Source organism: Glarea lozoyensis, assembly GCF_000409485.1.
Source record: "Glarea lozoyensis ATCC 20868 chromosome Unknown GLAREA3, whole genome shotgun sequence".
NCBI lineage: Eukaryota > Fungi > Ascomycota > Leotiomycetes > Helotiales > Helotiaceae > Glarea > Glarea lozoyensis.
In genome coordinates this window covers 3,091,902-3,116,214 of record NW_007360998.1, presented here as the reverse complement: position 1 = coordinate 3,116,214, position 24,313 = coordinate 3,091,902, and the positions used below count along the sequence as shown (strand labels likewise).

Below are 24,313 nucleotides of genomic sequence, written 5' to 3'. Positions count from 1 at the left end.
GTCCCCGGTGAACCAACATTCTGGGAATCTTATATTGAAATGTTTCATGGTGCCCAGCGAGTGCTCTTGAAACAATACATGGATGTACGGGAAGGGCTAAGCGATCGGGGATACATAGCGCTTGGACTACTATTTTTACTCGCGGGAAATAGGGGGATGCGGGATGTGGGCCTTGTCAAGCGAGAGAAGGTGCCCTTCTATCTGGATTTCTATTGTGCTCGTTCAATAGTACCGTTACAATCTTCATCAACTTGTAAAATCGAAAGTATCTGCCAGAGTTTTTACTCCGTACAAGCGTGCAGGACCTAAAGCCGGCACTTCAAGATGCAAAAAAGTAACAATGCAACTCCCATTTCGAATTACACCATCTATGAACAGCCATCTAATGCACCAATCCCCAACACCATGCCAGACCAGGTCAAAATTCGCTCAAATGATGCTAGGAAACACAAGTTGAGATCTATACATCGAGAAGCACTCCAACAATGATATAACGACAGACTCCAAGAATGATTAATCCAAAAGACTAGTCTGCTCCGCCGACGCATCTTCAATAACTCTTCCCGCCGCGTTAACCCACGTGACCGATCTGGTCATCATTCTCGGGAAATAGTTCGCAACCAACATTTCCCTATGATCTATTAGCACATTTCCGTGAACGTAACTAAGAGGAGACTTACGTATAATAGCTATGATCAGCACTATGTGCCTTAACTAAATTATGCGCGAGCTCATGCGCCATAACAATCCACCAATACGCCGCAGCCTCGACCTTGCCCTCTCCCTCTGTCTTCCTCGCATGCAACTGCGCATAGAATCTGAAATTGCAAAAGATACTTCCGTCTCTGTTGAATGCAATAGTGCCGCCTTCCTCGTCGTAGAAGATATGAACGGCCTGTCGGGAGAGGCTGTAGATGTCTGCGACGTCAAAGAGAAGGTTTGCAAAGGTGTTGAGAGAACTACTGTTGGTTGTCAAGAAATCAGTGGAGGGAATGGTGAGAGTTTTAGAAACGAAGATTCGCATGCTGTTTGAGGCAGAGGCGAGGAAGGTAATGTTCTGGCCGGGACTAGCATCGCAGTATGATGCTTGTTCTTTGACGTTTGTGGTTGAGGGTGGGGAAAAGACGGCGGAAGAGTCGTGGGCTCGAGACGACTGAATTGCGTTCATGAGATTTTGCTGGACTGCTGCTGGAGAAGTAACCTTTTCTCCACCTTTCGGCTTCGTTACCGTTCCCTTGTCGATCTCATTGTAAGCAGGAGGACTGTCGTGTTGTGGTTCACTGGCTGAGCCTCCACCTAAGAAGTTTTGAAGTTGTTGTTGTGCTTCGCCGCTGCTACTGCTACTGCTACTATTATCGAGACCCAGACGTCGACTTAATCCTGCGAAGAGGCCTTTTGACTTTTGTTTCGGCGGTAGTTCGGGGGAGTTTTCTGGAGAATCAGAACCAAAAGCACCTGGCATGGAAGCTTCCGATTTACGAATGTTCTCACGTCCGCGAGGTGTCACAGGCACGATTTGATTCTGCTGCTTCCACTGCTCTTCCTGCTCCTTAATCTGCTGTTGCTCAGATTCAAGTTGCTTTCGTCGATCCTGTTCCGCAATTCTCTGTTCGGCAGCTTTGGCCCTCAAAATCCTCTCCACGTTGTATCCACGACTTCTCAGCTCATACAAATTCAACTTCAAGAATGTTTCGAATGTTAGATAGTCTTGCTGCGTAGGGCGATCAATCAGCAGTTTGCAGATCGCAAGACTGATTTGATAGACATCATAAGTTCCAGCAGTGACAAGCAGAATCCAGCCTGTCCCACGCTCATTCGTGGATGCTGCCGATCGTTTCTCGGTATGTGATAAAGTGTGGCCGCGAAGTGATCTTCGCAGCGAGATAGAGCTGACCGTTCTCACGGATAAATTCTTATCGAGCCATCGACTATCATGCTTGATAGTATGCTTATCGTGTTCGTGCAGAAAGAGCTTTGAACGTTCGAGAACGTGGTTTCGAAGTTTGAGCCCAGAATCTTGCTTTTCGGTAGTTGAACCTAACCGTAAGTCCTCTTGCACTAGATTACCTAGCGGTGAGGATCCCAAGGCAAGGTAAAATTCTTCGAGTCTTTCATCGAAGGGAGCACACATCAAGTTCGCTCTGAAAAGTCGATAGCTAATATAATCATCGACGACGACAATACTAGAGGCCACTGCCAACTGATATTGCCTGATAGGTGCATCCTCTGCGTCCTCATCGCCCGGATCAGCGATATCGTCCGTAAAACCGTCTACTTGCGACCGCTTCGACTTTTTGTCATCTTTGCTGTTGGGTATTTCGATCGCCCCTAATAGGAACTTGGAAGCTTTCATTTGCTTGAATAGAGGCTTATCTTTCTTCAGTGTTGGTAAATCATCGGCAAGCTTCCTCAGAAGGCCAAGATAATTTTCCGGGCTTTTCATTATACCGAGCAATCTTGCGGGCTCTCTACAAGCCAAAGCTGCAATTTCGAATATTGTAGGCTCGTTTTTCGAGCCACATCTAATCAGGAAAGAGTTTGCGTCACCACCAAAATCAACAAAATCGAATATCTCTTCATAGTTTGAAGAGCTACCAATATAGCATTGCTGCGGTGTGACATGTTGCACACTTGTCTGCTCCGAGGCTTTCTCGTTAATGAACCCATTCGACGTTTGGTGACGAGTATTGATGGGTACAATACGAGCATCGCCCAGTTTCGCAACACTATTCTGACCTATCTCGCCCAGACGACTGGCAAAGTATCCAAACAAGGTAGATGCATCGCGCTTGTTTTGAGGTGGTTTGGCAATCAATCGGTTAACACACTCGGTGAAAGGGGGATCCACAGCAACACCAAATTTGTTCGCGTGGATGTGAAGATCCTTTCTCAAAATGCTGAAACCCAAGACAGAACATCGCTCATTCGTGAAGCACTCCGCCGGGCTAACATATCTTATCTCGTCTCCTTGAAGCGGAAGAAATTGTTTCGTCGAAGTCCCAAGTTGGAATGAACCATAACCATTGATGTGATGATTCGCGATGAAATATGTCATAGCTTTGCTCCGGCGCGGAAGGTCATCAGATGCCATCATATCAACAAGCTCAGGTACGAAAGGCTTTGATTGAATGCCTAGGGCAGTCAAAAATCTTCCTTCCAAGCTGCCGGGTCGGTAACTTCCAGGCGGTCCAGGCCACTGGAGAACTGGCAGCCCAAGGTCCCTGAGTGCCTCCTTAGGTTCGTAGAGTTCAGATATCTTGTATAGCCTCGCAGTTCCTTGAGTTGACTCACGGCCCGCTGGCCCAGCTTCAGCAGGACAAATTGGGGTGGCTCGTAATCTTTTCATATCGTCTGCCGGGATATCATCTTTGACAGAGGCAAGATATTTAATTAGTTCCATATGCCTCGCACCGGTAGTCGGTTTTCCATCATTATTTTCGGCGCTCGGAGCCAATAGACGATTGAAGATAGTTGTGAGATCAACCGTCTTGCGGACCCCAAGGGCTGCAAAGAACTTTTCTTTTACACCAGGACAGGAGGCCACTGTCGGAAGATCATCAAAGAGTCTGACGTTTGCAAAGAAAGCTTCTGATGGCTTCCTCATGCCTAATTTGGTTGGCACGACGGTGATTGGTTGTAGGAGTTGTGTGACGGTTTCTTTTGAGTGCGGGCTCAGTCCATCCCACGCTTTCGAAAGTATCTGGAGCACATGGGCAGCAAACGGTACCGAAGATGCCAAGCTTTGCGCTGCAGGTCTATGAGAATCGGTTTCAATCAAAAACCGTAGCCAAGGCACAATCTCTAGAGCGTCCCAACCAAGCGCTTTGAGTTCATGGGTTCCGCAACCTATGGTGAACTGGAAAGGAATAGTTGTAGGCGGGATGGGAACTTCTGCTGGGATCTTGCTGACATTCAGGTAGTTCTTGATACTTCCAAGAGCGATCACATCGCCTTGTCCATCCGCGTCTCCAGTCATCGCGACAGCCACATCGAGTAGCGAATGAATAGTAGCGCCGTCAATATCACCTACGCTTGCTTTCTTGCCTGCCCATGAAATAAACTGTTTCAATTGCTCTCTAGACAACGCTTTTGCTGATAACTCCTGCTTTACATCGCCGATTGTGATTTCAGTAATGAGGCCGAAGTCTCGGAGCTTGGTAACAAAATCTCCTTTGGCAATTTCCTCGGGAACAACTGGAATACCTTCAACGAACCCGCTCAGATCTTCAGTAGCCAACCTAACAGTGGTTGTAGGGAGGACACCCCGTGTGCTATATATCTCGATAGAAGGCTTCTTATAGGCAGTCCAGAAGGCTTCTTCAATGAGCTGGGAAACCTGAGAAGCAGGCGTCGATTCTCGAAAAGTGAAAGTTCGCAGGATATGAAGGGCTTCGGGCAGAAATTTAGCAATTTCATCTTTTGTGACTTTGTTACCGTGTCCATTAGCCTCCGTAGCTCGTTTGATCTTCACGGACAAGTCTGACATTTCGTTAGAAAATGCGAGTCTACCCATAATTCCTGCCACACGTAGCATCTCCCTGTTCCATGTTACGACCCATCTAGCATTCAAATCTATTGATTCTCGCTCGACCGTGGGGATCACCGACGGTGCAGAGAGATGCATACCCGCTCCGGTTGTCTGGTGGGTTGGAAATCCAATGAATATGCGACCACCCGGTTTCTTGCCTGGAAGGACTGAAGAAAAGATGTCGACACTATTGGCGACGAGATTATCTTTCGATGACGCGGCTTCCTCGTCAAAAGAAGATGTCAGGATTGCCAGCTTCGTTGTTTTGGGTGGCTGTTTTTTTGTGGCCCGCTCCAACTCTGCTGCGAATGAAGAACTGACAGAGGTTCTGACTGCAGCGGTTGTCACACGCAAGAAGACATAAGTGGTAGTCAAGGCAGTCAAGTCTTCCAAAACAAGATCTTGGAGTGCTTTTTCCTCCCGCATCGCTTTGGTCTTTAGTGCGGTATGAGAGCTGGATGTTGTTAGTCTGGAGAAAAACGATCGTAATGAAGGTGCATCTGCGCTGGAGCCATAACCGTTGTCATAACTCCCCGGCTTGGGAACGGAACTGGAGACCGTTGGTTTCCAACCGACCACGTTCATAAAAGTTGCATCCATTTGCACACTCTCTCGCTCAAGACTTGTAACCTTCATCAAACCCTCCTTGGTTTTGGTTTCCACATCTCTAGCTAGAGGAACCGTAACACTAGGTGCCGATTTCTTCTGTAACGATATAATCTTCCAATCATCTACCCATAATTCAATATGCTGAAGCGCTACGAAAGTCAGACTCGTCGCCAGAAACTGGGCTATCGAGAGTAGATTTGGCATCGGTGTCGTGGTATTTCGGTATTCGAGGACAAAACTCGTATTTGGGTTTCCTTGTTCTGCGGGCAACTGCAGCTTTTTGGTAAATAGAGAGTTTCCTTTCCAGTAGAATGCCATTGCTTCGTTTCCAGAACTGACAAAGGGTTCCTCGCAGTCTGCAAACACACTGTAGAAGCCAACTCCGAACGCTCCGATTTTTGTCTCGTCCGGGTTACCTTCTGCGATCCTCTTCAGCCTCGACCAGTCGTTGACACCAAATGCCTGACCATCGTTCGTGACCACCAGCCGCCGTAGAGTGTGGTGTAATAATGCATGTTTGAGGACTTCGGACTGATTCGTCGTGTTCAGTAGAGGTATGGAGGTCGAGGGTAGAGTTTCGAACTTGATCGCTACCTTTGTTGCTTGAGCATCGGCGGCGTTCTGTAATAGCTCTCGAAGAGTTGTCCATTCGCCCGAATATCTGGCTAGAACTTTGTCTATTAGTGCTCTGGTATTGACCGTGACTGCCTCTTCGTCGTCTCCATCCTTCAAAGCCGCCGCTTTCAGCTTCGTGAAATCCATATTGTTGTGCCACTGCTCTGATTATGCATAAGGCGTAGGAAGTATATTTTAAGTTTTATAGTATGTGCCAGAGATACTTGGATATTCGCAGAGTACTAGAAGTCGGTAGAAAAGCAGGAGTGGCGTAAATGTCAAGAAGGAGAGATCTGGAGGAGGCTGACGGAAGGCTGCGGTGACGCGAACGAGCAGTGGCCACTAAAACTCCCCAAAGTAATTACGCAGGTAGTCAACCAAAAAAATATGCGGAAAAGGCGGAAGAAAGATCTAGACCGAATCTATAAAGCGTGCTAAGTAACGACCAAGACCGCCGTTATGATCTAAACACGAACAGAATATAACATGAACGAGCAGACACACCGCGGCTGGTTGCGTGGAAACGTCAAGGCGACCCGTGAATCGTCGGATTTAAGCTTTTAGTTTCACCTTATTGCCGACAATAGGTTCTCTAGTCATGTGATTGCGTGAATGAGCGCGTTTCTATGACTGGTCTGTGCACCATATCCAGAATCAGCAAAGACAAACAACACTGCGACTCATGTGCGGGCATGATCTCGAACTCGAAGGGTGGCAACTCATCCTTCTTCGTGTCTTGTCTTTACTGAGTACTAAAATCTATCTGTATTGCTAGGCAATAAGCTAACTTTACTCAGCTAATAGACACACCTCGGGTCCAACTCACTAGAGTGTTCACAAGAGATCTTCACCAACAAAAGGTCAGCTTCCTCATTTGACATGATTCAACTTTACGTGAAAAAGCTCCAAGAAAGTGAATCCTTTCAGCTTCCGTTAATTACAAGAAGACTACGACGAATCCGAGAGTTAATGTCGATTAAGCAAGGCAAGATGCTCGAGACTCTTTACCTTAAGTGAAGCATTTATGCGCACTTCATCGCCTTCGACGCCATTTACGCACCTCCAGCTGAGATTAGGAGTGCTTCTGAATTGCTGGGTCTTTACCACGGATTCTCAAGGCAATCATTCTCTCTCGCATTTGTAGGGAGAAGATGATTCCCTTGACTCCCATTGTGAGACGAAGTCGGAGGGTAATCCTATCCGAAAAGTCTCTCTATTATATGCAGACCATGTTCTTCACTATAAGTAAGGCTGTTGGGATATGCTGACTGAGTACACAAGACTTGGGAGATCGCTTTGCAGGATATAGACTGGCGTTGAGGGAGAAAGAAGTCTTGTCAAGTTGACTGATTTATCAGTATTGTTTAATTTGTACGGTTTTCATCGATCAGATGAGTCGTGCAATCTTTTTACACTCATTTGTGACCTTTTCTTCAGTATTTATGTCTTCTGATGTAGACACCTCAGTTCAACTGGCTGATGTAGCTCGTACTCGTATATTTCGCATTCGTACCGAGTACGAACTTATGTGTCCGAACGAGTAGGCAATCCCGCTTGTTACAAGCAGCTTGTCACACCGATTGAGGACTACCGGGACGATCATCTGTTGTAAGTCGAATAAGAATACTGCAATTAACAACAAAATCCTGAGGGGTTTCCACTTCGGTAGTTGTAGGCCACTATCCGGGACTCAAAGCATGCCAAGGTGAAATAGGGGTAAGAAACCGAGCCTAACCCCGCTAGCCTCGCAATGCTTTGCAGAACAACGGACTCGGAGGATTAGACGGTGTGCATTGTGCATACACAGTACTAGGAATGGCAATCGTTATTTGCTATCGGCGGCCTCTGAATGCTCGGGGTACTACATGCTTCCCCGAAAAGGGCTGTACCTGCACAGTTCTTGTTCCACCCACGAATTAGCAGAGCCCAGATCACATCACTGTGGATCGGGAAGTTATCTGATAAGAAGTATCATTACTAGTTGTCTCTGCTTGATTGGAGTTCCATAAACTCGGTTGCCTAACAGGGTCTAACAGGGGAGATAGAAGATTCTAACCGAGCCCCCTTGCATTCATTGTGTGGTTGATGTCGATCTGAGAATTAACACAACATCATCCCACCAAAAGAGTCAGTCATTTAGGGGAACAAGGACAACGTCGTATCGAGCGTTCTAAGTGCCGCGAAGCCTGCATTATGTGACGACTCCGAAGTGGCTAAATCTGTCATGCAACGTATAAAGAAGTCGATGTGCTTTTCTTCAGCCAGATTCAACATTACCTTTTACCATTCCAACAATCACTTTCACCAGAAGTTTTCTCTATCTCAAATTTGACCAATATGAAGACCTCAGCAATTCTTTCGGCAGCTGCGACTTTTAGCATCGCGTACAGTACAGGTTCGATCGAGGAATGGGCACCAGGAGGACCAGATGATTGTAAGAAAGTATTCTCCGCACTTTGAAGATAACAAACCTAAATTTGTGAAGTTCGCGGCCCTTGCCCGATGATGAATACCCTAGCGAACCATGGCTATCTCCCTCATGACGGCAAGAACTTGACCAAAGAAACCGTCGTCGCTGGTCTGGGCAATGGTCTCAACTTCGACCCCGTACTGGCAGGTATCATGTGGGAACAAGCCATCTTCGTCGCAGGCCCAAATGCCACAGCTTTTACACTGTACGCACCCAAAGCTCCAACTCCCAATGTTCGCTAACACTCCTTCTCAGCAACGACCTCAATCCCCACGGCGTTCTCGAACACGACGCCAGTCTAAGTCGCTCAGACGCCCACTTCGGAAGCAACCACGTCTTCAACCAGACCGTCTTTGACACCTCCAAAGCCTTCTTCACAGACGAAACAATCACCATCCGAATGATCGCTGATGCAAAAGTATTCCGTCAAGTGATCTCGCGATCTACAAACCCAGATTACTCATTCAGTGCATCGGTTGAAAATTTCTCTCTTGGAGAGATGGCTGCTCCTTTCTTGGCTCTAGGAGATAAAACCAATGGACTGGTGAACAGAACGCTTGTGGAGTTTTGGATTGGTAAGACATGTGCCTGGTTGACAATTGTTGAAGCAAAGCTGATAGTGCGATAGAAAATGAGAAATTGCCAGCGGAATTGGGATGGAAGAGGGTGGAGGAGCCTGTTGTGCTTGAAAATGTTATGTTTTTGGTCGAGAGTATTGGAAATGCGACGTCTTTGATTACGGCGTCTGGGAATAGCACGGCACCGCATAAGAAGCGGTCTGTAGGTCGTGATTTGCATTCGGGAGCTTTCTAGTTAAGTCCTCTGAGGGTATAAATGGCGGCAGTAGGGGATGAGTGAGAATTGAGCTTTTCTCATAAATTGTGCTTGAAACACCACACGATGAGACCGGACATCCCCTTGTGCGTGAGTGAATAACTTTAAATGAAATCAATTTGTGGAGAAGTGTATTATCAACATTGGCCTCTCCTCAGCATTATCCCGTTTCAGTGCGCATCTCGTGATCTAGGTGCAAGGGTCATTGAGATTGCAGCCTGGCCGACATGCGTCTGCCCAGTGTTATTTCTGCCAAGTTCAACACCCGAGCACAAGACCTTCAGTTAGGTTGAAAATGAGTGAAAACAACCTCGTGTGAGTGTCTCTCGGAACTTCAGAAGTTTAAGTCTTCGCATGCTAACAAGAGACTTGCAAAGATCAGCTCTCAGCGATGGACAGGAGTCAGCTGGCGACGTATCTGAGTACGGTGTATCTCATGGGTCAACTACTTCTCAGAAGCCACAGAGACTCTTGCAGTGTTATGGTGACTTTTTTCCGAGTTCGCCAAGCGACACATATGCTATGTCGAGCATGCGGATCAAAACTTCGATTTTGTGCTCAAAATGCCAACGAATCCGCGGAAAGCTGGCGAAATATTTGGATGATATGAACTGTCTAGATTCAGTATATTCTTCTACTTTGGAACATTATTCTACCTTAGAACATTCTCCTACTTTAGATCACTACCAGGATAGTCGAGATTTGAAACAGTCTGCCCTCTATGGATGCCATCTGTGCAATTTAATTCTGGATAGTTTTAACCCTGAAGGGATTGACAACTTCGACAGAATGTGGACACGGAAGGTAGCCATGAATGATATATCAAACGGAACACCAGTGCAGTTGAAGGTTTCCAGATCTATATATGTACAGAACCAACCAGAGCAAGCTCATCTAAGACTGAGGACGATGCCCGGACAAGTTGACTCATTTGCTATCACGGGTAGAAGAATACTCCTTACATCCTCACCATCTTGCCCACCTACACATCTGAGCGAGTCGCCCATAACCCTATCCTCAATACATGTTTCGACTGCAACTGTTGCTACTGCTAACCTAGCCATTGAATGGATAGCTAGATGCACTAAATTCCATTCAAAATGTGGCAAACCGAAAGGATCTTTTTTGCCAACACGACTTATTGATGTCCAAACCTTGCGTCAAACGGGTAAAATAAGGGTAACAGAAACTCGGAGTCTTCCATGTCCGGATGACATTCGGTATCTTGTACTGAGCTACTGCTGGGGTTCGACACCAACTTTCAAACTGGAAAAGTCAACTGGGCAAGCTTTATCATCTGGAGTGGGCGTTCAAATCCTCCCGAAAACCATTCAAGACGCCATATACTTTACACAGAGTATTAACATGCGATGGCTTTGGGTCGACTCTTTATGCATAATTCAAGATTCGCAAGAAGACTGGAATGACGAGGCTTTAACAATGTGTCAAGTGTACCAGAACTCCTTCCTCTCGTTAGCCGCGCTGGCGGCAGCACATAGTGACGAAGGGTTGTTTGCAATCCGTGACCCGTTGCTATATTCTGCATGCAGTTTGTTCTCTACAAAGGAAGGGAAACATGTATTTGCCGAGCCATCATCGCACAGTGATCCTCACATGGCATGGCCACTTCACCAACGCGGCTGGGTAATGCAGGAGAGGATTTTACCGTCCAGAACTCTCAACTTTGGGCCATATCTGATCTGGCAATGCCAGGAAAATATCGATGAGGAATATAACATCATTAGCCAAAAGGACTATCGAGAGGAATTTGCACTAAGCAAGCGCTTCGCCGAAATCGTCCTGAGTGATAGCGTATCCGAAAAATATTCGAAAGAGCGGAATAAAGAAATTCTTGGACTCTGGAGAAGGCTCGCTGCAGAGTACACTGATGGAGTCTTATCGGTACCCACAGACCGGCTAATAGCTATTTCTGGAATTATTGCTGTCATTCACAGTTGTACAGGATGGACGAATCAGGCGGGTCTGTGGGAACCATTCTTATGGAAAGAGCTCCTGTGGAAGAAGGTACTCCGCAAGTCAATAGAGTCACGCAAATTTACAGGCCTCCAGCCAAGTTGGTCTTGGATCGCCATAACGGGTGCCGTTGGCTGGGCGGACTTTGATGCAAAATTAGGAGTCTCTTGCAGTAGCGTTGCGCATGTACAACGAATTACTGAGCTACTTCCTTCTCAAGCAGATACAGACTCTTCCAGCGACCATCCCCTGGCCATTCTAGTCTCTTGCATAGCAGGAAAGCTTCGCTATTTATCTCCCATAGGAGTGAATATAGGACGTCATGAATGTGACGTGGACGAGTTTCCTCTATCCGGGCGTGGGGCCTTTATATTTGACATATGTACGGACACAAGGCAGCCCGAACTATTTCTTCCTACTGGGATAGAGATTTGGCCCGAGGGGAGTCTCTTTGTATTGGGCTTGGCCGTTTGTCCAAGCATGAACTGTGAGGGAGCTTTCGAGCGCGTGGGTCTTTGTACTTTCCAAGTTGATCGGGAGAAGAAAAGCGGAGACAGCATGGATCACAATCTAGCTATTCTCCACGACGTGAGTAGGAGGAAAGACTATATACTAGTGTAGGACCGGGGAAGAATGATAGAGAGATAATAGTAAGAGACCTGAAGCAAGTGCTCTTGGATGGCAAAGGATCACATGCGTGTCAGATGCACCTGGAGTATTGGCGCAATACATGAGTGTTATTTGCTTTTATTGATAAGTGTACTTCAAGAGTGGGTATTACACAATAACCTGCTCTTTCTCCGTGGTAGGCGAGCAAGTACTCATGTTAGAGTCATGCAACAGCCGAAAATAACAACAATTATCACAAGCACTGGTAATACCAGGAATCATGCAGACCTCGGAGTTTTTCCGAGACACCCCCGAAGATTTTGGCCATCGTCCATTATAAAGAAGCCGTTGATATAGCCTGTTGCTCACATCGGTAGAGTTGATTTACAACTGATCTAAGAACAGCAACATCACTGTGCTCTCTAGAACTTCTAAGTCATCAGCAGAATACACCAAACATTTATCCCTGTCGCGCTTCATCACATCTATCAAGCTAATTTAAGCCACCATCATTCATACATCCATCACATCCTTATATCCAAACCTCCTCCTCACCCCATCTCAGATCAACCATCAATCCCACCGAACAAAGCACCACCGCCTCCCACTCCCTCCCAAAATAATCTCGAAACAGCAACTGGCCCTTCCATCCCCTTGCTCTCTTCTCGGATGACGTTTCGGCGACGAATTCGGCCACTAAAATACTTTCCGAGGTATCGGAAGAGGCGAGAAGTTTGAAGTTCGTATGGCTCGCCTGAAACCACCGAAATGTACAAAGCCTCTTAATCGGCGGAGGCGTAGAGATGACGTTTATACTCAGTGACGGGATTCTGCGACCGACATCTATGGGACTCGAAATCGATGAGGTGGGTGTCAATATGCCGGTCGTGGTTGGAGAACTAGATGATGTAGGCGTAGCTTCCGCATCAACCACCGGCTCCTTGACTTCCACCTCCATACACCAAGCCGCCGAAATCCGATCCAGCGACCACTTTAGATCCAACAAAATCCTCTCACCCACTCCCACCGTAACCGCGACATTTGCCGCCATATTCAAGCCCTCCTCATGTTCCGTACCCAGATAAGTACCATTAGTAACACAACTCGCGAGTTCATTCCTCGTTTCCTCTTCTAAACCCTCAAGACCAGAGCCGAGGAGCGTGTAATGATCTGGAATTTCCTGGTTTGGGAGATTGGGTTTGTTTGCGCCGACGGTGAATTGGTATTGAGGTGGTAATATGGGATTGAGATGATAGCCATATGAGCTGTTTTGCGATAGGTCTTGTATGAGATGGAGCTTGGAAAATAGCCCTTCTTCACTTGGACCAGGAGGTGACTTCGCCTGTCTAGCCTTCTCTTTTTGCGGCTTAAATGTTGTATTGACGATAAGTGTCATCGTGACCTTCTACTCTTCATTCGCAAATCAGTCTTCGATCAGAAATCCAAAGTCCAAAATCACGAATAAAATACTCCTGACTCTGATAGATATAAATAATCCCGAAACGCAAAGGCAACAACATTAGTCATCCGAATCAGCAACGTCGTATTTTCTCACACCGGTAGCCAATCAACATGGCAGTTCTACATTTAGAACACACCGAAACCATCATGATCGTCGCTTGATTGGGTTTAGCGAGACGAATGGCATTGCGGCTGAAACTCTTTTCGGGCAAAACAACATCTGCAGAGCACAGATGTATGTGACCGCGGGATGGCTATTCTTAGCGATTATATTTTGGTTCGGCTTACACTACGGGATGGTTTGCATGATGGTGATGTTGAAGATTGGAAACGGCATAGAAATTGAGAAATGCAAGAGCGGGATTGGAACATTTTGATCAGGAGGAAGAATGCCCGATAGCTTTTGATTCGGTATGCATGAAGAGCTGCCGAGAGATCTAGGACCACCGAGTGACAATTTTCTTCTCCGAATTTGTCTTGAAAATCTTGAAATAGCAACACCCAAGCTTCCAAAACACCACCAATGCAACATGAAGCCCGCGAAAATGTTTCAGTGGAGATCCTTTGGCGGAGACTTGATTTCAAGGTTCCGCGCCATAATATCCGTCACAATGGTACATTTTGGGTAGACAAGATCCAAATGCGTTCTCACTTGGTCTTTTCAGCGCCCTCAGGATCATGCGCTTGTACCTCTATCTCTACAATCATCCCCTTCTCCCCCAACCTCGGAACCTCGATACAAGTCCAAAGAGGCCGGTGATTCGGCATCCACTTCCTAAAATTGCGGATCATAGCAGCCATCATCTCCTCGCTCAGAGGGATATGGTAGGAATTGACCTTGAAGACTTGCTCCCACCCTTTGCCGCCTGCGAACTTCAGACATTTGTCTACGTTGATGAATGCTTCGTCGACTTGTCCATCGATCCCAGAGGGCCATTCACCAGTAGAGAAATCTATTCCAGCTAGAATATAATTAGCTGAAGAAGAGGATGTGGGTAGAAAGGTAAGTATGTTACCTTGACCGGACAGTTGGATGAGATCTCCTACTCTTACGGCTTGCGAGTAGTGATGAGATTCCAACATACTCTCCGGTACCCCTGGAGGAGTGTAGAATTTGAGGTGAGACATGGTTGAATATAGGGTAAGTATTTTGAAAACTGGTTCAACTGTAAACCCGAATTCCGTTGTCTTGAACGTCTGTCGAAAAATATTCAAACGAGGAAGACTGGCGATGACTTGTTTCTGAAAATTTAGATCTAAAGAGGTTTGGATTAAAGATTATATACTTCAGAGAAAACATGGATCATTCAGTTAGTAGAAGACGTACTTAATGTCTCCTTAACAGGCCATGACTTCACCAACCTTACCGACCGAAGTCTCGATCGCAAGTCATCATCCATCATTACTGGCCAGCTCGTAATGCCTTCTTTCTTGGCGAGCAGGTTTTTGTTATACGCGACCACAAACTATCTGTGCATTTCTCATAATTGTCATTTGTAAGCAAGAACTCCATGTTCACCAGTTCCTCACTCGGCCGAAGCCCGCTGTTTAGGCACTAATTTCTTCCGAAAGATGTCGTTTCCAACATTTCTGAACCATCAAGAGCTGGATGACTGACGCGCCAATGTGGCCAAACCTCTTTGCCCCACTACTGAGAAATTGGCACTGTAGTTGCGTGGATGTCTTGTCTGATATACGAGTAGCGATCATCTGGCTGATTGCTAATGCTCGCGGAAACGAATCATGAGTCGGAGTCCGACGGTAATGATTAGAGTTAAGCCAAGAACATTGGTGCTATTTTCTTTCCTTAAGAATGGAGTTGTTGATGAAAATGTTTAGAAGTGATGCTTGAGGAAAGTGGGTAGAATTGCCGATCATTCTTGGCTATTTATCTATTACTAAGCTTTGCGCTAGCAATGAATACTAAACTATGAAATGCGAAAAAGAAGATTTTCGTGAGATTATATGATCTACTCAAATATAACTATTATATACTCGAAGCAGATTTATTGCAGTGACGCTTGCAAGATTAGAATCAGTCATTGGTTGGATTTATCAATGGTGGGTAAAAGGCGCTAAAGAAGGCCAAGTTTATTAAATTGAAAAGATGAAGGTTACAGCTTATGACTATATCAGAGTGATCTTGATGCTATTAGATTTAAGTTTATAGACTTCCACTGTCCAGAAGCTGTTGTTATAGACTGCAGAACGAGATAATGCTTAAGTCACATGGTGTTTCCAGTGTTTTCAGATCTAATCTAATCTAATCAGAAGACCCACTTCCCCAACGCTTGGTTTGTTTTCCCCGTCTTGCAGCATGATATTCTCCCCACATCGATCAAACAACAGCATTCACGGTTGATACGCAACGATACGTTAATTCAATTGCAGTTTCTTACTAGACTTGAGGGCAGGTACGATCGCCGTCGTCCAAACTCAATGGATCTTCTCTCCTCCATCCGAAAATCAGGCTCCCGGGGAGGTGTCAACTTCTCCTGGGATGAAGTCCAAACATCTCAACACCGCGAAAATTATCTGGGACATTCGCTCATGGCACCGGTCGGTCGATGGCAGAAAGGTCGTGATTTAAATTGGTACGCAAAAGGCGACGAAGAAGGCAAAGATGGGGAGACCGCCGACGAGAAAAGAATTCGAGAAAGAAAAGAGGAGATTCGAAGGATCAAAGAGGCAGAAGAAGACGCCATGTCTAAAGCCTTAGGACTGCCAGTAGCTGATCGCGGCGTGACGGGCGCGAATGCTGTATCCGTAGGTGAGGTCAATCGAATGGTCAAGGAAGCTGGTGTTGGCGATGAGGACGAGAAAGAAGACGTGGGCAAGGCCACAGGATTTGGCGATTTCGTTGGGAAGGTCATGAATCCTGAAGGTGGTTTTGGTGAACCAAAAGAAGCGGAACGAGGCGGACTGGTTAGGAAAGGCAGAGAAAGACAGAGGGATGGAAAGAAGGACGAAAGACGGAGGAGTGGAAGTCGTGAGCGGAGACACAGACGCAGACATCGCTCGAGGAGTGGTGAGAGGCACAGACGGAGATCAAGGAGTCCGGATCGATATCGAGACAAACCAAAGCGCGAGGACAGGGCACGGGAGAGAAGCAGAAGTCCTCGAAGACGTGAGCCAGGTTATAGAGCGAGGAGTCCGCCACCGAAGCGCGAAGATAGGTCGCCAAACGGAAGCAGAAGTCCTAAAAAAAGAGAACGAGATTACAGAGCGAGAAGTCCGGATCGACCACGGGCTTCGAACGGAGATGGTACATACAGAGGAGAGGCCTACAGAGGAGATTCACAACGAGATGACAAACTAAGGGATGATAGAAAGAAAGAATCGTACCGCCCTCGAAGAAGTCCATCTCCCGATCGGCGAAATCATGGTAGAAGGGATGGTAATCGGGACCACGAGAGACGGCGCTACTGATAAATGAATATCACAATCAGAGTTGTGATTGATCCATGCATCACACTTCATGCAAATCAACAACGCAGCCATACGAACAGCGCACCGCATAGGTGATGACAATCATTCCGATAACAGGAAGAACGATATAACGAACATAAAAGTGTTTCGAAACTCCGAAATTGGAAGAGAGTACTCCAACGACTCTGGCAGCTGCAATAAAAGATCAATATCATAGGCCAAGTCCAATCGCTTGGAATCTTATTTCCAGGCCGCCTCCTATTGCCAGCGAGCAGTGAGCGACTACTCCTAAGACTTGCACTTGCAGGCTACATCATGACGTATAATAAGATCCAATCAAAAACATCAAATCCAGGTTGATTATATCACGTGCTACCGCGTACCTTTCGTATTAAATTTCCACCACACACACCCTCTCATCCCACTTCTCCTTTTCTCTGACCCCCCCTTAATTCACGTTATATCTCTGTTTCCCGTTTATCCCCCTCAAAATGTCATCCAACACCTACACAGGCTCCTGCCACTGCCACCTCGTCTCCTTCACCGTTGTCCTCCCTCGACCCCTCTCCCAAACAGAAGTATGCAACTGTAATTGCATCATCTGCACAAAGAACGGCTATTTAACTGTCTATCCCAAGAAAGACGACGTGGTGGTTAAGGGAGAGCAGGAGTTGAAAAGATATGAATGGGAAGGAAGTAGTTGTACGCATCTTTTTTGTGGAGGGTGTGGGAGTAGTCTTTTCGTTGAGTTGAAGCAGGCTCAGGAGGGGAGGGATGGGGGGAGGGCGAGGGAGAAGGGGGAACGGGGGGTAAATGTGAGTGCTGAAGAGATATGAGGATTGTGGGAAGAGAGGAGGGAGGAGGGTTGAATGCGTCTGCTGACTTTCGTGGTAGGTTAGGATGCTGGATGGTGTTGACTTGGACAAGCTGATTTATAGGAAGCAGGATGGGAGGAGTTTGTGAGAAGTATTAGCGTGACTCGTTCTAAGTCGTGTTGGACTTTCGATACCATCGTTGATGTATCTTTCATGGAGTCTGCCAAGCTATATAAATGAGGAGATCAGGAAAGAGGGATTAAGCGAGTAAATTGAGGACTTCTAAACGCATGTTTCTTTTGCCTATTTCCATATTCTATATACATACATCGACTTACAAAGCTTTTTAGAATTATTTCACTTTCTACGACCTCCTAACCACTCGTCGCATTCCCACTCCCACTACCACCACTCCCCAATAACAAATTCTTACTCGCCCCATCCGGCATCCTACTCCTCAGAATCAACCCCGGATATTCCCTCCGATCAACCCCATAATTCCAATCCGCCTGATACGGCAACTGATTAATCGTGAAATACAAGTATCCATCGAACCCAGCGTTCGCGCTGTCGGGCCAGAGGATCCGAGGATCGCGGACGTAGGGGACGGTTTCTAGGGTTGTGGAACTTGTGGGTGTTAGTGCGAGTAGGCGAGGAAGAGGAAAGTGAGAGGGGGGAGAAGGTGGTGGAGAGGGGTGAAATACTTGTAGATGTAAATCGCATTTTGTTCAGGCATGAGCATATATACGTTTCCGAGACTGTCGCCGGAGAAGCCATTTGCGTCGCCGCCTCGCTGGCCAAGATTCTTGACGTTGTTGAATGCGCGGATAGTGGCTAGGCTACCATTGGAAGGGCTGTCGCGGAGGTAGGATGTCTCAATTGAGTAGAGGTAGTTTGATGTCAGTGGGGAGTAATACATGACCTGCGCCATTTTGTATCAGTATGGTGTTTTCTAGACAGGCAAAAAAGGACTCACATCGCCATATTGACTCAACTCCGCTCCATCCAGCCCTTCTTGCTGATACCCAACCGGCATGCCCAAAGAGCGGTAATAAAATGGAATTCCTTGGTAACTAGGAACATCCGCGTATCCGCGCAACGTACTTGGATGTTGCGTCAAATGTCTCCAACTCTCGCCCGTGCCTAGATTAATCATTATAAATCCAGTTCTCCCTTCGTTACTCGAATCCACGATGTATGCGATTCCACCACCCGACTCCGTCACGTTCTCTCGCATATCGAAACGAAGATCATTCATATATGAATCCGGGAAATGGACGTCTGGCGGAAACGTGTACGTTCGCGAGATTGAATCGTTGGAGAGGTTTATCGAGACGAGTTTTGGACCGCCGGGGACGGCATATGGCATGCTTGGAGCCTCGGAAGCATTAATCGTAGGACGACCAGTATCGAGAACCCAAAGTGTATCATCTGGTGTGACGAACAGAGCTTGGACTGAGATGAAGTAGTTTGGATCATTGCTCCCGAATTGGATGCCATTGATCGTGCTATAAAGCCCAGATGGTGGGGTATTCAATTCCTGTGATGGGTACGCTCTTTCTGCTGTTGTGTTGACAACCTCTCCTAATGTGTATGCGTATGATCCGCGTGTGTAGCAGGTGAAGATTCGACCGGTGCTCGAGACTGCGAGACCAATTGGCCATTGATCGTAGAAGTAATGGACTTCCTCGACTTCGGGTCCGTACGTTCCGGTGTCATATCGTACTCTCCGGGTGCCATTGTTTGCGAGTGTGCTATTTAATGATGGAAGAGAAGCTGTTGAGTTTTGTGCTGATACAATGTTGGCGATGCTGGTCAAAGCTAATAGCGAAAGTACCTTCATATTGAATTGATTTGTGTAGGAAATATAGAAAGAGGAAACCGCAAAAGAGACTAGAAGAAATATATATACCTACTAGATAATAATTTGAACCTACGAGTTCCCATGCATGGTATTGACAAGTTCATCATCTAGAATCCATCATGGACGACACCATCTCGAGACTATAATCTTCGGTCGAGAGGATTGCGGAAGATTGTTGGTCGAGCTGCAGCATAGTTTGGGTAGATACATATTATTAGCACGAAGAGAGGAGATTGTATACGTATTCATGGGAGAAAGTGAGTGAGTGAGGTCACCATTCGAGGTTGAACGTTGTGGAAAGGTTCGGTTTGTCGATGTGGGGAAGCGTGCCCCGCTTTCGGCTGTAGATCCAAACCCCCTTATTCCGTACAAATATCAAAACAATTGTTATTCTTTCAACAAGTCGCAAGGATCATATTAAGGATTGGATACATTTCTATTTCTAAAAGCTACCTGAGATGAAGCAGATTCCAGCTCCCTTCAGTCTCCTACACGCCACATTAAAAATGATCATATGCTAATAAACTCCAACATGCTATTACTCCAACACAAGAAATAAAACAAGACTTATTTCAATAATGGTGTGTCTATGCCTTCATGTTTTTCATTTTCAAGCATAATGTAAAGCTGGTCTCATGAGACCGCACATTAAACACCACTTTTCAGGTTTGTCCATAAATTCGTAAATCAATTCGCGTTTCATTTTATTAATAAGAGAGATGTTAGTATACTGCCAAGTCCGATGGACAGGAGACTGAGATATTTTTCTCTGACTGCATCACTTTTACTAGACGCCTCAGCCGGTGGAGCAGGTGGAATTGGGGCTAGAGTCGCGATGCTAGTACGGGATGCAGAAGTGCCCGAACCGGATGTCGTACTAGTCGCTGAGCCACTCGTCCCCGTTACACTAGCAGTATTGCTGACAGGAACAGTAGTAGCTCCATCCAGTACAACCATAGTGGTACCACCGATTACTGTAGTTCTGCCTGAGACCGAGAAATTCGGGTTCACGGGGATCGTAGTTGGTCCGGTCAAGACTAATCGTGTTGTTCCATCAATGACGGTCAATGATCCGGGGAGATTTGTCGGCTGTGAACCTGTTATGGGGACAGTAGTCGGGCCCGGAATGATGAGATATGGTGTATCATTAATGGTAGTGGTTATTGCGCCGGTGATAGCGGTTGGAGCGAGGGATAGGGGTATGGTTGTTGCGGAGGGGACGACGAGCATTGGGGTACCATTTATGGTGGTGGTGATAACGCCAGGTATGTTGCTGTTTGCGGCCGGTTGAGGCACTATGGTTGGATTTGGAATAACAAGGTAGGGTGTTCCGTTGATCGTCGTTGTTGTTGCACCAGCAAGTCCTGTTGGTGCAAGAGAAAGTGGAATGCTTGTTGCTGATGGGAAGACCAGAAAAGGAGTTCCATTGATCACCGTCGTCGCAACACCAGCGACATTTGATGGTGTGTTAGCAAGTGGAAGACTCGTAGGTCCAGGAACAACTATGTAAGGTACACCATTGATCGTTGTTGTCACGCCTTGCAAACCTGGAGGCGCATTTGCTACTGGGATATTTGTCGGTCCAGGTATGGTCAACAAAGGTGTTCCATTGATGGTCACTGTATTGAATTCACCACTTCCCGCTGCTGGAATAGGAATATTCGTTGGGCCAGGAACGGCAAGAAATGGGGTGTTATTAATGATAGTCAAGGTTCCAATTAACCCAGGAGGAGCGTTAGCTAGAGGAATATCAGTCGCTCCTGGAATGGCGACAAATGGTACGCCTCCAATGAGCACGGTGGATCCAGCTCCAGCTTTCGGGGCCTGGCCTGGTACTGGAATATTCGTAGGGCCGGGGACCACGATGAAAGGCGTGTTGTTGATGACTGTAGTGGGCCCAACCAAACCAGCAGGTGCATTAGCCACTGGTATGTTTGTGGCTCCTGGTATAGCTATAAATGGCGCACAGTTTATAAACGTTGCACTAGCTCCTGGAATCACTGGAATAGGCGACGGCACTGGGCCAAGTGCAGCGAAAGTTGTAGGTGCCGGGACAACTACGAAAGGAGCGCCGCCAATCATGGTTCTTACTCCAGCGAGCCCAGGTGGGGCAAGTTCTGCTGCTATTGTTGTCGGTGCTGGTATTACAACTATGGGTACAGGCCGAGGGGGTGGTTGTTGTGACGGGTTTGAAATTGGGTTGTTACTTGGGTTGTTCGCTGGATTGCCCGGATTTGCTTCTGGGTTCGTTCCCGGGTCGTTCCCCGGGTTACTACCTGGATTCATCCCTGGATTCGTTCCAGTACCTGTACCTGGATTTGTCCCTGGATTCGTTCCAGTACCTGGCGCAGGATTGGTTGCCGGATTTGAGCCTGGAGTTACGCCGGACGTAGCAGCTGGAGAACCCCCGATGATAGAGTTTATAACATTTCCAATTCCCGAAAGCCCACCTCCTGATTCAGGGGTAGGCACTGGTTGTGGAACTGGCACAGGATTTGGACTCGGCGGGTCTGGGTTTGATTGAGGATCTGGATTTGGTTGTGGAAGTAGTGTAGGCTGAGGGTTTGGCTGAGGTTCCGGATTCACAACTGGTTGGGGCTCAGGCTTAGGTTGCGGGTTTGTGACTGGATTTGGGGCCGGCGTGGCAACTGAAATATCGTTCTGTGTTGCGTATATTATGGTGGCAGATGTCAAGTCAGTCCCCTGATTTTCAAGATATGAGAATGAAGAGACTGGCACTGGTGCCGGGGAAATCGATGGTCCGCCAGCTTGGTAGGTGGTCACTCCCGAGATTTCTGGTAACACACTTTGAGCATTCAAATACACCATCAAACTCTGAGGAACCCAGCCGAACGCTTCGGTGTCCCATTGCGTCTCTGTCTTTTCGTCCTCTATACCAGTTACGGGCGTGTGTATAAATGGTGTCGGCAATGTAATGACAGTGCTGGCTGGTATATACGGCGTTGATACTGAGCTTCCATCTGAGTTGACGTAGTATCTTGAGTAGCTTGTGGAGACGGATTTAGTACCATATGTACTGGTTATAGTAGACCTGCGTCTCGTGATGGTGCTTGTGATCGTGGTAAACACATCGACGGTTATGGTTTCCCCAGCCACGTCTGATATGCCAACACCGCCAAAATAACCTTGCGCATTAGCATTATATTTACCGCAAGTGAAAGATCCAGCTGTGTCGTTATCCCGCTCTGCATTGACAATTATGGCCTTGACCGTTGGGTAAACATAAAATGCTTGCTTGTAGGGCCTGGTAATATATGAGCGAATGAGTTATGTGGTATGAGTAATGGCCGAGGCTTACTTACACGGTGACTCCAGCTGTGATGATGGGACCGGTGCCCTCATTCCTGTGCTCAGTTTCAGTCGGGCCCGGAAGCGCGTTGTGACGCAAGCGCAATGGGTTATAGCCGATATCTCTACTGAAGGTTTGAGTTGCGTTTACTGTGTACGTATTGTTGATTGTGTAAGTAGTCGTTATGTTGGGCAGTCTGGTGACATAGATGGTCATTGAAGTTAAGTTGACGAGCTTCACCTCGGTAGTGTAATTCCACACTTGCCAGTACTCTTCCGAAACCACATCCTGCACAACATATCCACAAAGAGGCGTCGTGTAGTTTCCAGCGGTAGTCGTCGAGTTTATTGGCTTTGTTGTCGTTGCAGTGGTAAGAGAAAAAGGGGTAGAACTACTGATGGTGTTGGGTTTGGAACTCGGGAAGCTCGAACTCGATGTCGTCGTTGATAACCTAGATGTGGAGGAAGAAATGCTAGTTTGCGAGTTTGGAGTTGACTTTGAACTATTACTGGATAATAATCCGGACGTCGAAGTCAATGATAGTGAGGATGTGAAAGTTGTGGTTGACCCAGATGACGTGCGTGAGCCACTTGTTGTCAAGGACAAAGAATCCGTCGTGCTCGAGAGTAAACCAGAAGAACTAGAAGTTGAGATTGAGGTAGACAGTGTACTGCTAGAGCTACTGGTTGAAGTCGAAGGGGTGCTACTTGAGCCTGGCGTGCTTCTGCTTGTGCTGCCCGCAACATTGGAAGAAGAGCTCGACAAGGCATTGCTGGAAGAGGATTCTAAGCTGCTGGCGCTTGAAACCGACACGAATGTTGAGATCAAAGATGTGCTGCTAGTAGTTTTATTCCGGTTTCCACTTGATGATGTAGTGGAGGTGCTCACTAAATTTTGTCAGCCAGGATGCTTGACGACAATGCGTTGGTACTGACCACTCGGGTCGATAGCTGCACCAGTAGATATGGCTAGTAAGCTCCAAATAAGAAATCCGAACTTCAAAAACATGCTGAGAACCATGTAACGACTGTGTTAGCTACTGCAAATTAACGAGCATGATGAACTTCATCATAAAGAAAGAAACTTTCGAGGTTTGACTCCTGGAGAAAGAGGCGCGAGAAAAGGAAAGCCATTTAGGGCTGAGAATGCCTTGCACCAGAGCATATCTTCCGGCTACCAGGACCATCGCAAAGTTCCGTCTGGGCATACAAGGAACGAATGGTTCTCTAGACTGCTTGGACAAGCCACCACTGGCGGTGTCTGCTCCGTGTGTTTTGCCTTTTCCAGGCCTTTCCAGGCTGGCAGAAGTATTCTCGTCCATCGTGAAACAGTGACACGACGACATCGCCGCCGACTCCAATCAAATGCGTAGCCAGCTAAACGGTGGTACTGTGGAGTCATGAAGGTCACGAAAGATGTCGTCTGATTTGTCTGACCTCACTGCGGGTATTTTACAAGCGAGAATTGAAACAATTTGATTGGTTCGTCCGCGAGCTTAAATTGACGTCTCTGCAACTCCTCGGGCGAAGACTACCCAGCCTCAGCCACAACTCGAAATACATCCAATCTTGGTGTTCTACACAAGACACCACATTCAATGACTCTGGGCTGTCCGGGAAACGCCATTGTAGGTGTCAATAGCACTGCTCCCAATGATATTGAGCCCGAGAAGCCACCGAGATTTCCGGATGGCTCCTGACCGAGAAGAGCTACTGTTGCGTCTTCGTGGCAGAGGAGTGGTGCTGAATCTCAAGTTTAAGCATCTTCGATACACTTGAATCATCGTCTTTGTTAT

The 24,313-nt window shown here is 46.9% G+C and overlaps 9 protein-coding genes across 9 annotated transcripts; 4 read left to right on the top strand and 5 right to left on the bottom strand.

Moving 5' to 3' along the window:
- Nucleotides 1–513: 513 nt before the first annotated feature.
- GLAREA_01011 (ATPase of HSP90 chaperone/DNA topoisomerase II/histidine kinase) lies at nt 514–5,899 on the bottom strand (the record flags this gene model as incomplete). The annotated part of the gene is made up of 2 exons (XM_008085769.1): nt 514–631; nt 681–5,899. The coding sequence occupies 2 exons, from the start codon at nt 5,897–5,899 to the stop codon at nt 514–516; spliced, it is 5,337 nt and encodes a 1,778-aa protein (XP_008083960.1).
- A 2,190-nt stretch (nt 5,900–8,089) lies between these two features.
- GLAREA_01010 (Cloroperoxidase) lies at nt 8,090–11,651 on the top strand (the record flags this gene model as incomplete). The annotated part of the gene is made up of 5 exons (XM_008085768.1): nt 8,090–8,186; nt 8,238–8,427; nt 8,478–8,797; nt 8,851–8,998; nt 9,434–11,651. 5 exons carry the CDS (start codon nt 8,090–8,092, stop codon nt 11,649–11,651), a joined length of 2,973 nt encoding a protein of 990 aa, XP_008083959.1.
- Nucleotides 11,652–12,171: 520 nt separating this feature from the next.
- GLAREA_01009 (uncharacterized protein) lies at nt 12,172–13,035 on the bottom strand (the record flags this gene model as incomplete). Its single annotated transcript, XM_008085767.1, has 1 exon — nt 12,172–13,035. One exon carries the CDS (start codon nt 13,033–13,035, stop codon nt 12,172–12,174), a length of 864 nt encoding a protein of 287 aa, XP_008083958.1.
- Nucleotides 13,036–13,748: 713 nt separating this feature from the next.
- GLAREA_01008 (YjgF-like protein) lies at nt 13,749–14,228 on the bottom strand (the record flags this gene model as incomplete). Its single annotated transcript, XM_008085766.1, has 2 exons — nt 13,749–14,062; nt 14,117–14,228. 2 exons carry the CDS (start codon nt 14,226–14,228, stop codon nt 13,749–13,751), a joined length of 426 nt encoding a protein of 141 aa, XP_008083957.1.
- Nucleotides 14,229–15,539: 1,311 nt separating this feature from the next.
- Nucleotides 15,540–16,529, top strand: GLAREA_01007 (uncharacterized protein; the record flags this gene model as incomplete). Its single annotated transcript, XM_008085765.1, has 1 exon — nt 15,540–16,529. One exon carries the CDS (start codon nt 15,540–15,542, stop codon nt 16,527–16,529), a length of 990 nt encoding a protein of 329 aa, XP_008083956.1.
- A 491-nt stretch (nt 16,530–17,020) lies between these two features.
- On the top strand, nt 17,021–17,446 carry GLAREA_01006 (Mss4-like protein; the record flags this gene model as incomplete). The annotated part of the gene is made up of 2 exons (XM_008085764.1): nt 17,021–17,344; nt 17,429–17,446. 2 exons carry the CDS (start codon nt 17,021–17,023, stop codon nt 17,444–17,446), a joined length of 342 nt encoding a protein of 113 aa, XP_008083955.1.
- Nucleotides 17,447–17,718: 272 nt separating this feature from the next.
- On the bottom strand, nt 17,719–19,187 carry GLAREA_01005 (NHL repeat-containing protein; the record flags this gene model as incomplete). Its single annotated transcript, XM_008085763.1, has 3 exons — nt 17,719–17,971; nt 18,049–18,266; nt 18,321–19,187. The coding sequence occupies 3 exons, from the start codon at nt 19,185–19,187 to the stop codon at nt 17,719–17,721; spliced, it is 1,338 nt and encodes a 445-aa protein (XP_008083954.1).
- A 720-nt stretch (nt 19,188–19,907) lies between these two features.
- GLAREA_01004 (uncharacterized protein) lies at nt 19,908–22,734 on the bottom strand (the record flags this gene model as incomplete). Its single annotated transcript, XM_008085762.1, has 2 exons — nt 19,908–22,473; nt 22,532–22,734. 2 exons carry the CDS (start codon nt 22,732–22,734, stop codon nt 19,908–19,910), a joined length of 2,769 nt encoding a protein of 922 aa, XP_008083953.1.
- Nucleotides 22,735–22,915: 181 nt separating this feature from the next.
- On the top strand, nt 22,916–23,452 carry GLAREA_01003 (uncharacterized protein; the record flags this gene model as incomplete). The annotated part of the gene is made up of 1 exon (XM_008085761.1): nt 22,916–23,452. The coding sequence occupies one exon, from the start codon at nt 22,916–22,918 to the stop codon at nt 23,450–23,452; it is 537 nt and encodes a 178-aa protein (XP_008083952.1).
- Between the last annotated feature and the right edge of the window lie 861 nt (nt 23,453–24,313).